The sequence below is a fragment of the Geotrypetes seraphini genome, chromosome 14 (genome assembly GCF_902459505.1).
Source record: "Geotrypetes seraphini chromosome 14, aGeoSer1.1, whole genome shotgun sequence".
NCBI lineage: Eukaryota > Metazoa > Chordata > Amphibia > Gymnophiona > Dermophiidae > Geotrypetes > Geotrypetes seraphini.
The window spans coordinates 50,527,218-50,540,140 of NC_047097.1; the positions used below are offsets into that span (position 1 = coordinate 50,527,218).

Genomic DNA, 12,923 nt, shown 5'->3' on the forward strand with positions numbered 1-12,923 from the left:
GATCCGCAAACAGAGAACCCAGGAAAAGGGGCTTTCCAGGCATGTAGAATTCTGCTGCAAACTCAGTACTGTACAACATAGGAGCCAATTTTTTTAAATGATTGAGGGTGCTAAAACCATGAAAGCTACTCCATCTCTGGACACAATCAAGCAATTTGTTGAATATCGGAGGTGCTCAAGCAAAGTGCAATGATCCTCACTCAATAGGATTAAATCTAGGATGGCAAAAAAGGCTCACAAAGCCATTTACATCAATGAAAAACTAGACGTAGATGTTAGGCTAGGCTTATAACTTTGCCTCCTTTATCAGATGCAGCTTATTTATTTCTGTGATATTTTTTCAGAAATAAAGACTACCTAATACCACAGTTTCTTTTTACTTATCGTTTTTTAATGCAGTGTCTCTAGAAGCAGTTTTTCTCTAGCCCCAAATGAGGAAGGACGCTAAAAAGAGCGCCTCTATGAACCCTTGAGAAAGCCCGTGTGGGCGAAACGGGTCCCATCAGGGTATGCTAGAGACACTGCATTAAAAAAACGATAAGTAAAAAGAAACTGTGCTGTTATGTAGTCCTTATTTCTGAAAAAAATATCACAGAAATAAATAAATAAGCTGCATCTGATAAAGGAGGCAAAGTTATAAGCCTAGCCTAACATCTACGTCTAGTTTTGCATTGATGTAAATGGCTTGGTGAGCCTTTTTTGCCATCCTAGATTTAATCCTACTGAGTGAGGATCATTGCGCTTTGGTTGTTTCCATTTTTTCCTCACCTGTTCATCTTCTAAACCTTTTTAGTGTTTACTAGGTGCTCAAGTAGCCACAGAGCTGGCTCCTATGCTGTTCAATCACTACCAAGAAGCGAGTGTAAAAGGAGTCTCCACTTACAGTGAAAGCGTCATGACATTCTGATGCACAGAACAGCCATATTTGCAGTCATTGAGCAGCGCCATGCCAAAACCATGTTCCGACAGATCCATCCATTTGTGACCCCATACCTCAAAATAAAGAGAGAAATCAGCTGACACAGATTCATGCAAATACACTACAGACTCCATATAACATGTCTTGATATAACACAGACCTGAGATTCTAGAACGAGCCAAGAAAACTGTTAATGCATGAGGTATAGGCCCCCCTTTTTTTTTTTTTTGTAAAGATAGCACATTAATATGTCTCCTTTCTGCTTTTGTTATGGGTTTTTTTGTCTTCTTTGTACTTGCTCTGTATGTGTGGGGGGTTTTGTTCCCCACTTTGGAACAGGTGAGTTATAAACCTTCATAAAATAAAAATGAACATGGTCAATGGTTGGACCACTTTTTTATTACATATTACACTGTAGATAATGCATTTTCTCTTATAACAACATCAAATATCTTAGACTCCAACATTTACATTAAATGAGGCATACTGACTGGACTGAACTGAATGTCCAACTGGATGGATTCAATTGATCTGATTGACTCAATTGACTGGGATGACTGACTGGGTTGACCAATTTGACTGACTGACGTTGCCCAGGTTTATTGACTCTATTGAGTGGGATGACTGACTGACTGACTGCCTTGTTTCACTGGGCTGACTTGGTTGACTTACTAAATGACTGACTGTGTTGATGGAATCACATGGTTGACTGAGCAAATTGAATGACTCAAAAACTGGCTGGGTTAATTCAGTTAACCCGGTTGGCTTGGCTGATTCATCTCATTGGATTGGATTGATTGATTTTATATACTGCATTTGTACATCACAGTTAAAACAGTTTACAAAGTAACAATAACTAGTTACAGATTGGGTTGACTGACTCGGTTGACTTAGATATCTGGGATTTCTGACTGACAGACTTGACCAAGATGACTGACTCGTTCATTCACTGAGTGAATGATTCACTGACTATTTGACTCTATGATTGACTTACTCACTGTGTCTGAATTCAAGAAAGAGTGGGACAGGCACGTGGGATCTCTTAGAGAGAGGAAGAAATAATGGTTACTGGATGGGCCATTTGGCCTTTATTGGCCATCAGGTTTCTATGATTCTAACCTTTTTTTTCCTCCTTTTTTTTTTGGGGGGGGGGAAAGAAGATGACCTTGGTTTATATTCAAGTACAGTATATACGATATTAGTTTACAGGGTGCAACAGTCTGGCTACCCACTCTTTCTCACATTTCTTAATTCCATATTCTCCTAGTAAGACACTCAGATTGGCTTAACAACCGTTATAGTCCCTAGTACCTGGCCAAAACCCAAAGAGTAGCAACATTCCATTCAGAATCCTAAAGAATAGTAAGATTCTGGAATCCCAAAGAGTAACAAAAGATTCCAGAACCCCAAAGAGTAGCAACATTCCATGCTACCGATCCAGGGCAAGCAGTGGCTTCCCCCTTGTCTGGCTCAACAGGCTATGGACTTTTTCTCCAGGAGTAAGTAAGAAGTGACAACCCGGCATGACACATAAGAGATGTAATTCTATGAACCGTAAGTCTGCTAATGCATAATTGTAACCCTTTCTCCCTTATTCTCTGTCTCTCCCCCTCTCAATAAACCTTACTCACCTCAAATCGTGCCCAGTCCCAGGATGTGTTCCAGTGGGTAGGTCTCTGCAGATGCCCAAACTGAATTTCATATGTTGCATTCATGTTCCGGAACCTCACTGGAAACTCCACTTTAAGAAATTTGTGGGCCTCATTCCACTCAACCTACAGCAACACAAGTGAGAATGGAACCTTTTAATTTCTGCTTTTAGCCTACTGCAGCTTCCTTGTTTCTGGGCATCCATAGTGCTGAGAGAGCACAGGCAGAAGCGAGTGATAATTGCTCCTGCCCCAGCGCCCCGCTAGACCACTAGGGAAGCACAGTAGGCTTGGGGGGTCCTACCGCTGTGTCCGGGAGGAGGGGCTGTAGATCATGCCTCTTCAGGGTGGGGGAAAAGGGGATGGGGCATGCTGATGGAAGGGAAATTGTCAGGTTGTGGGGGCTGATGGCAGGGGAACTGACGGTGGAGTGTGGTGCAAGTGGGACATCACTGGGAGGGAGAGTGGGTGGGTAGAAATGCCTGGGGGACGTAGGGAAGGAATGGTAGAATATAAACCCTCGATTTATATTCAAGTTACCATTTTCCCCCCCTAAAAAGGGGGGTAAAAAATAACTTGGTTTATACTCAGACTGGTTTATATTCGAATATATACGGTATTATATCCATTTGACAAATTCTCTTGCCATCTCTTTGCCATACTGACTTCCCTTTTCAAAGTGCCTCCCCTCCCTTCCTTCAATTTCTCCATCTCTCCTTCTCCCACATTCTTAAGTGAAGGGTGGCAGGGGTTGAAGGAAGAATGAGAATGAAATCACAGAGGAGAAACTGCACATTCTGCTCCCAATTCTACCTATGTATTTTTATCTGAGCCCTTCTCCTCTATCACCAACTCTGGACTCTCTTCCTTTCACCTTGCTGTGTCGTACGCTTAGAATAAACTTACATAAGAATTTCCGCTGCTGGGTCAGACTAGTGGTCCATCATGCCCAGCAGTCCGCTCACGCGGCGGCCCTCTGGTCAAAGACCAGCGTCCTAACTGAGACTAGCCTTACCTGCGTATATTCTGGTTCAGCAGGAACTTTTCTAACTATGTCTTGAATCCTTGGAGGGCGTTTCCCCTATAAAAGCCTCCAGAAGAGCTTTCCAGTTTTCTACCACTCTCTGGGTGAAGAAGAACTTCCTTATGTTTGTACGGAATCTATCCCCTTTCAACTTTAGAGAGTGTCCTCTCGTTCTCATTTGTGAGTCAGTACATCATTCCTTCCCTATTCAAATCTAGGCTACAAACCTACCTTTTTTTAGGCTGCTTTTAACCCTTAACCCCTTATTCACCTGTTTAATATTCATGTTGTTTGAATTGTTCCCTTAATAAATGAAACTCCCTAATCTCTTATTTATAAGCTGTTGACCAGCATGGACTGTACGGTGTTGCATATGTTTTGCAATGCCATAAAAATGATAAATAGCTACAGCAGTTTACAATTAAGGAGTCTCCCTTGAAATATGCCAGGATAGACCTTTCAAACCTCAGTGTGAAATCGAAGGTAGGGACACAATGCATCCAGGACAATTTCCTGGGTGATGAGGCTCTTTTCGCTGATTTGCATGGAAAACTTCACCACTCCTCGCAGTCCCCCTGTACTGACAATTTCCACCGGGCTCAGAAGGGTTGTTATTGGCTTCCTATCAAATGAGTATTACAGCAAAGGGTTAAGGTGGGTAGAAAATGTCTGGCCAGTCACTCCAAGACATAACATACATCCACATCAACTTAAATGTAATAAAAGACAGAGGAACTGAAAGGGAGGCTATCTGACTGGAAGGAATATGTTAGCACAACTCTTGCAAAATCCTAGTGCCATACTATGCCCAAACATGCCCATCACACAATTATAACACATTTGCTCATTGTCAGCAACATAATGGCATCCTAGGCAATCATAATGGCATCCTAGGCAATCTAAGAAGTTCTCTTCCCAAGGAAATAAGGCAGGAAATAAAAAAATGAAGTCCTAATTTTTCTTACAATCATTTGGGTTAGAGCAGGGATCTCAAAGTCCCTCCTTGAGGGCCGCAATCCAGTCGGGTTTTCAGGATTTCCCCAATGAATATGCATTGGAAGCAGTGCATGCACATAGATCTCATGCATATTCATTAGGGAAATCCTGAAAACCCGACTGGATTGCGGCCCTCAAGGAGGGACTTTGAGACCCCTGGGTTAGAGGAAGTTAATCTGTCCTTGCTGCAACGAGAAGATATATGTTTTGTACTATCATTTGCATAAGCTTGTTTTATATATTTGATGTTCTTGCTTATTTCTAGAACTCTGCCCAAAACAGAATAAAAATAATTTGAAATAAACAGCAACATAGCTCGATGACACAAGGACATTACACTTCCATGACAGTAAATAATGCTAAGATACCACACCTTCTCTGTGCTACGGGATACAGTATCATACCATCTTCATGGCAGCATGATATAATTCCACTACGACATGACAGACAAACAATGGTGACATAATATGAAAACCCTCATAATTGTATAAGCCAGAATAAGTTATATGCGAAAGTTTTTGCCAGTGACGCTTGGGTGGAAGAGAGTGGGAACACCTCTTCGTGTTCGCCTTAAACTACTTTTTCTGGCGTTGGTGTGTACTGACCTAATGGAGTGATTTGTTTTCTAGTACATTGAATATTTTCCCTCCATTCCTCTTTTTTGTTATTTGTGTTCCACAAGATCTTATAATAAAACATAAACATGCCTTCCTTTTCACTAGCACTCCTATCTCTAGTTTATTTTTTATTCACATGCTTAGCATACTGAAATTCATGTATATGACAAAGCAATTTACAACTTAAAATAAATTAAGGTAGAGGAAAACAGAAAAGAAGTTAAGTGCTGGTTATCCAGAAACACAAACTAAAGACAGTTTTCACCAAATGCCTTAACATACATAGTAACATAGTAGATGACGGCAGATAAAGACCCGAATGGTCCATCCAGTCTGCCCAACCTGATTCAATTTAAATTTTTTATTTTATTTTATTTTTTTTTTATTTTTCTTCTTAGCTATTTCTGGGCAAGAATCCAAAGCTTTACCCGGTACTGTGCTTGGGTTCCAACTGCCAAAATCTCTGTTAAGACTTACTCCAGCCCATCTACACCCTCCCAGCCATTGAAGCCCTCCTCTGCCCATCCTCCACCAAACGGCCATACACAGACACAGACCGTGCAAGTCTGCCCAGTAACTGGCCTAGTTCAATATTTAATTAAATTTTCTGATTCTAAATCTTCTGTGTTCATCCCACGCTTCTTTGAACTCAGTCACAGTTTTACTCTCCACCACCTTGTTAAAGAAGTAAGTCTTAAAAGCTGACATATTTTGGCAGAACAGATTAAACGAATCGTATAACATTGGGACAAGAATATTAAAAAAAAAAAAAGAATCCATGTACATTTCCATCATGCCTGACAAGATGAGAGAATAGATAATTGTTTACTGCTACAGGAATAAAATTGACATGTGGAATTAAGTGGAATCAGAGAATTAAAAACAGAAACAGGAAGTCCACTCTTTAGGACCTTAAAAACAATAACTAAGATTTGGTACTTAAGTCAACAGCTAACAGGTAGCCAATGGTGGTCGTAAGGATAGGAAGAATGGAGTAAACAAATGGCTGTGTTCTGGATCAGCAGTAAATAGCAAAGGTTCTCTTGTTTAACAAATAGTTAAACGACTTGTAGCAGTCTAACCTACTGGTGATGAGATCCAAGAATGAAGCCGATGAATCAGCCAGAGAGTACAGAATCAGGACTTTAGAATAGATGAGGAATAAGCCTTAAACAAGAGCTTTGTGTCAAGAATAACTCAGTGTCTTGAGAGGCATACTGAGGACTCTCTCATATCTTCTGGGCATATGGTTCCATGAAAAATACAAAGAGTAGAAGCAAGAGGGGGCAAGAACTCAGCTGCTGGACTCCACAAGCTTAGGACTCATGGTACAGGCCTTAACCAAATCCAAATATGTTTTCAGCTTGGAGACGAGACAGCTCAAGGGTGATATAATAGAGTGGGGTGGAAAGGGTAGATATGAATCACTTGTTCACTCTTTCCAAAAAGACTAGGACTAGAGGGCATGCGATTAAGCTACTAAGTAGATTTAAAACAAACCAGAGAAAATATTTTTTTCACACAACGTATAATTAAACTCTGGAATTCGTTGCCAGAGAATGTGGTGATACCGGTTAGCTTAGCAGGGTTTAAAAAAGGTTTGGATAATTTCATAAAAGAGAAGTTCATAGGCCGTTATTGAGATGGCTTGGGGAAATCCACGGCATATTCCTAGGATAAGAAGCATAAAATTTGTTTTACTACTTGGGATCTAGCTAGGTACTTGGGTCCTGAGTTGGCCACTATTGGAAACAATGTTATTCTTCTGATGGAATTCGTTGTGTCACATTTACAAGATGGAAAGAATAATTGCTTTGCAGAAAGGGAATTATAATAATTTTAAAAAGATCTGGGGGCCATTGGCAAATTATTGTAATGAGTAGACATCATTTTCCACTGACAGTATATTTATACATAGGGGGGAGGGGGGATGGTATGAAATTTTATTTAAAGGTTAATCAATAAATAAGAATACAATATTTATATGATATTTTTGATTGAAATAATTGAGGGAAGGGTGGGTGGGAAGGGAATAAATTTATGTATTTATAATGATAATAGAAAGAAATTCAAGTGATGTGTAAACATTTTAAATGATGTAATATTGTGCACTTGTAAGATGGAAAAATGAATAAAGAATTTATGAAAAAAAACACCAAACAAACAATGTTATTCAACAAATGAAGAGAAATACAGACCAATAATCATTACATGGCAGATCAATTTTTCAACATTTCAGCCAACTCTCCTTGGGACCTCACTCCATTAAACACACTAGGCAGAGAGGTGTAGCCAAAAGGTCAACATACAATTTATTAAACTTAGAAATCCAATGGCTTTATGGGTTGGGAGGGCTTTGAGCGCTTTTATATTTCCTTTCTTCTTTTCAAATTTTACATTGATTGTAAACCATTTTGATGCATGCTGAAGAACAGTAGTCGCATAACAGAATGACACTATGACACGACAGCCCTGAAATATGTTGGAAAGCATAAGACCAAGAGCAAACGAGAAACCTTTAGATGCCTCTCTCTTTTCTCCAGAAAGCTATTTATTTTGGCCCTTACTAGACTAGCACAAAACTGATTTCATTTGGGATCTGTAATTCATCAGGTCTCGAACACAAGTTGATGGCACCTAACAGCAACTTCGAACAACAGGTCATGCAAACACGGCAAAGTGCATGATCCAGCATGTCCACTGTCTGCCTACCTGGTTTCCAGGTGATAGTCCATCACATCCCAGGCATCCCAGTACAAGGGTACGTCATCAAAGATTACAAACTGGTTACCATGGCAACCACTGGCGATTGTTTCTCTGAAGCAAAGCAGAAAGGCAGAAACAGTATTCTGAAAAGGAGCTAAAATACTCTCATTACTTAGTTGCTCTGTGTTTAGTAAGTTCAGAAGTACTTATCAGCTTCCGTTCAGGGCACAACTACATACATGCCAGGGTAGATCAGCTCTCTATGGTATAGTACTTTTATGTGATTGGAAAAATGGAAATGAGAAAATTTATAAATTAGTCATGATCTTTACTCCCTTCCCAACCCAACTATTAGACAAAATTGCCTCAACGTGAAGCCATTAATATAAATCATACCCAAAATATACCCTGTGCAGCATGCTTCCTAATAATCTCACCCTGCTCACTATGTCACAGGAGAGGCAATGCAGGGGGCACAGGAGTCCTCCACCCACAGTCTCACCAATAGAGGGTGCTGTTTTACTGTCACATTTTTCAATTGTGAGGGACAGGCAAGTTCTGCAGGACTCCAGGGAACATACCTGTCCTTAGCGACTGAAAATATTTCACCCCCTAGTGGTAGCAATGCAGCTGGAGGACACCTGCTCAGCTTAGAGGGAACACTTGGCCATACTGGCCACAAATAACTTGCTGAAGCAACAAAAGAAACCCAACAGTGTCTGCAGTATAAAAACAGCAAGCAAAAAAACAAAAAAGAAACTGCAGACTGATATGTGCAAGATGCAGGCAGTGTTTATTTTACCCAATATTAAATGCGGTAACCAATACCACCTTTTTACAAACCAAAAGGTGGTATTGGTTACCGCATTTAATATTGGGTAAAATCAACACTGCCTGCATCTTGCACATATCAGTCTGCAGTTTCTTTTTTTGTTTTTCACAAATAACTTGCTACAGCCTTGGGTCATACCTATCAGAATCCAGCAAGCGCAGTGAAATCACATGACCCATTGGATCGAGATGAACCTGAATGAGTCCATTCTCCATAATCACTACACCATCTTCAGCCTGGGGTCAATCAGAAAAGAAAATGAATGTAGATTGCAAATGTGCCTGTTCTCCCTAACCTCCTTCCCTCACCCAGGAAATAATGAGCACTGTCCCTCCCCCTCCCTTTACTTGTTACACCCATGGGAATCACTTTCCCTGCCTCCTTCTCCTCCATCAGAGTCATAGTCACTACTCTTTCCCCTACAAAAATTAAATGTCAGAGTACATCCTTCTGTGTCTCAGGGTCAGATTCTCAAAACTCACCGTGCATTTAACGATGGACACTAAACCAGTCCTAGCCAGTTTAGCGTCAAAGTATTTTACAGGCCGATTCTCAGAATGACTCATCGTGTTTTTTTCCGTGTTTCCTAGCAGCATCCAATTGTACTATGCAGTACAAGAAGGTCATTAATATTAAAATGATAATACGAGGTCATTAAATATTAAAACGAGCACTCTGAGCAATTCTCTACATTTTTTGCCCACTTTTTAGTGGCGACCGAGGCAGGAGGGAGTGGGCACCTCTCCTACCGATCTTGGGGGGGCCAGGCAGCTGCTCTCCTTGGCAGTCAATCAGCGGAGCCGGCAGGACTCAGGGAGACCTGCAGCTCAGTTGATCGGGGCAGGGAGAGCAGCCTTAACAGGAGGGAGGAGCTGTACTTAACGATTATTCTTCTGAGCAAGCGCCATGCAGAGTTCCTCCCCCTCCGCTCTTTACCGGCGATTCTCTGCACAAATAGTATGCATATAATTTGCATGATCTTATGCTGAGAATTGCTAGTAAAAGAAAAATTGCTCCCACTACGTTGACCTGCCAGGTTTTACTGGTGAGTTTTGAAAATCCGGCCCTTAGACATTAAGCAATTACACTCAGAGAAAGTGAAATCTGACAATCCATCTCCTCTTAATCTCATGTTAAAAAGAAAGAGGACAGAGTCAGAAGTTCTTACCCGACAGGTCACAATTACAGGATGATGGGGTGTGAGGGACTCAATTACTGTTGTAAAACCCATACTAGGAACTTTCACCAAGGCTGTAGGAAGGGGGAGAGAAAGAGAAAGTCAACACTTCCTAAGTAAAGAGTGGGAGTTCTTTTATTCTAAAAGGTTCAGCCACATTTTACTTTCCTTCTGGCTGGTTTTGGCACCACAGCCAAAATTTGGTAGGCCTTTAATATGCAGTGCCTGAGCCAGAACTTCCCTATCTGTCCCAAAGGCTCACAATCTAGCTAAAGTACCTGAGTAAACAATGATTAAAATAATTTTGTGATTCGCCTTTGCTCCGCTTTCCCCTATCCCTTTCTTGTATGGATAGGCACATTGTACAGATCATGTTACCTCCTTACTCACTTCTGAGCACTGGCTCCCAGTTTCTGCTAAACTTAAATTTTATAGTCTAATACTAGTATATAAGAGCCTGAAACCGATCTATCCTTCAGACATTCTCATTCCCTACATTCTTCCTCGCATCTTACACTCCTCTTAAGCTTCACCGCTTGCTCTTCCCCCTCCTTCCTGCATTTGGCTTGACATCCTTAGGGATTCGTCCTTTTGTTTGTTCTACAAATGAGGTCCCAAATCCCTCAATCTTCATACCAAAAATTTAAGAATCTGCTTCAAGCATGGCTGTTTCAGTTAGCATTTAGTTGATTTTCCACCACTATTTGGTGGACCCACAATATTTTTCTTCTCCCCCCCCCATTTGCTTTTCTATTCCCTTTTGTCCCACTGTCATTGAGATGATTGTCATTATAGTTATTTCTAGCACCTGTGTGAAATCAGAACTATATTAAAGACTTACAAATAAATATATATTTTTGGTCCAATACTAAATCAGCAAGTTATATATTCATTGATGCCCAACTTTGAATATCATCCCTAATTATCTTTAGCTAAGTTCTTTATAGAAAAACTGGCCCCATAAGACCTCATGTCTGTCTGTCCTCCCGTATTTTCTCTCTAGCATTTGCACTGTTCATATAATTTCATCCACATTTGTGCTACTGATAATTTGCTAAAAGAAAAGTCCATAAGCCATTATTAAGATGGACTTGGAAAAATCCATTGCTTATTCCTAGGATAAGCAGCTTAAAATGTGTTTTATTCTTTGGGATTTTGCCAGGTACCACTATTGGTAACAGGATACTGGACTTGATGGACCTTCAGTCTGTCCCAGTATGGCAACTCTATTTCTTATAGTAAGCAACTTAAGCCCCTAGCCCACACTGTTCATGTCACCAACCCTTAGATCCATGGTTTCTTCTTTTACTTCTTAAAGGCAAACAATTAAGTTCAATTGCAATCCCAGGAAGGTCAAAGCATTTTAAAACATAAAAACATAAGAATTGCCGCTGCTGGGTCAGACCAATGGTCAATCCTGCCCAGCAGTCCACTCACGCGGTGGTCCCAAGGTCAAGACCAGTGCTCCAAATGAGTCCAGTCTCACCAGTTTAGCATGAACTTTTCCAACTTTGTCTTGAAACCCTGGAGGGTGTTTTCCCCTATAACAGACTCCGGAAGAGCGTTCCAATTTTCTATCACTCTCTGGGTGAAGAAGAATTTCCTTACGTTTCTACGGAATCTATCCCCTTTCAACTTTAGAGAGTGTCCTCTCGTTCTCCCTGCCTTGGAGAGGGTGAACAATCTGTCTTTCTCTACTAAGTCTATTCCCTTCAGTATTTTGAATGTTTCGATCATGTCCTCTCTCCATCTCCTCTTTTCAAGGGAGAAGAGGCCCAGTTTCTCTAATCTCTCGCTGTACAGCAACTCCTCCAGCCTCTTAACCATTTTAGTCGCCCTTCTCTGGACCCTTTCGAGTAGTTAGTAGAAAAATCCTTATGCAAATTTCTGTGCCGAAGGTGAAAAACTAATCATGAATGTGCACTCAATGATGCACATTTCAGCCCATACGGGCACCTGAAAATCTGAAGTGCACACAAATTTCTTCTAAATATAAATTAATATGTAAATCAGTTTACACACACAAATATATTCTTGTGTGCATCCAAATGCAAAAAAAATCAAACATACACCCAACAAATCACAAAAAAATGTTAAAACAAAGACTAACCAAACTTTTCTTTTGGCCATGCACATCCGTACTAGGCATTAAGAAATGTAGCCACATCTCCTTATGTACAACTCTTATGGGAAAATATTACACTAATCCCACAGACCCACAGCAAAGTGATCCTAATGTTATCCAATCAAAATGCTTTCTTGTCCTGGTATTTGTCTTCATCTCTATTTGAAAGAACACATCAAACTGGAGCTGACACTGATTGCTTGTTCTATCCAACTCTTCAAAAGGATAAGAAGCTCCCAAATGGCCACTCTAATGATACCTAGGGCTTCCCCTCCTGCCGGTTCAGCTCTGGAGATCACTTCTGTTCTCTCCCATGGTAACGTGTTCAAGACCGTACAGCTTTTGTCTGTTCCCATCACAGAGACTTCTCCAAGCAAAGACTTCAAGGCCTCATTCAGAAGCTGAGCACCAGTAGTTCGGATGTCTAGGGAGAAACCATGACAATTACCAATACTAACAAAGATCTGTCTACTACTCATTCATTCATTTATCAATCTCTGAGCGACAGGATACACATTATATTAACATATATGGATTTCTTCCCTGGGACATCAATTCTTACCTTCATAGTACTTAAGGGCATCCTCCACTACGGACTGGATACAACTGCCTGGCACAACATCATGGAATTGATTGAGGAGCAATAACCTGAACAAAGACCACAGGAGAGAAGAAACAAACAAAATCCTTCAGTTTACTGCTCAGGGATATTACTGACCACAAACCAATAGGAAAGTAGGACACGGGTCATAGCTGGATGACTTTTGCTCAGAAGTGAAACAATCTCACCGAGAGGCCAATTAACTAAAGCATGTGAAACAGCACTTCAACACATTTTTAATGTTCTCTGGTGACTTAAGGCAAAAGCAGGATTTACT

At 40.7% G+C, this 12,923-nt stretch overlaps 1 protein-coding gene across 1 annotated transcript in view; it reads right to left on the reverse strand.

Moving 5' to 3' along the window:
- The window catches only part of MAN2C1 (mannosidase alpha class 2C member 1), an 80,299-nt gene that overhangs the window by 4,754 nt on the left and 62,622 nt on the right, over nt 1-12,923 (reverse strand). The window contains exons 15-22 of the mRNA XM_033920906.1: nt 12,608-12,693; nt 12,305-12,469; nt 9,912-9,994; nt 8,882-8,979; nt 7,918-8,022; nt 4,058-4,214; nt 2,551-2,694; nt 884-993 (exon numbers count right to left, since the gene is read on the reverse strand). Coding sequence (XP_033776797.1) covers nt 884-993; nt 2,551-2,694; nt 4,058-4,214; nt 7,918-8,022; nt 8,882-8,979; nt 9,912-9,994; nt 12,305-12,469; nt 12,608-12,693 — 948 coding nt within the window. The remainder of the gene's footprint in view (nt 1-883; nt 994-2,550; nt 2,695-4,057; nt 4,215-7,917; nt 8,023-8,881; nt 8,980-9,911; nt 9,995-12,304; nt 12,470-12,607; nt 12,694-12,923) is intronic.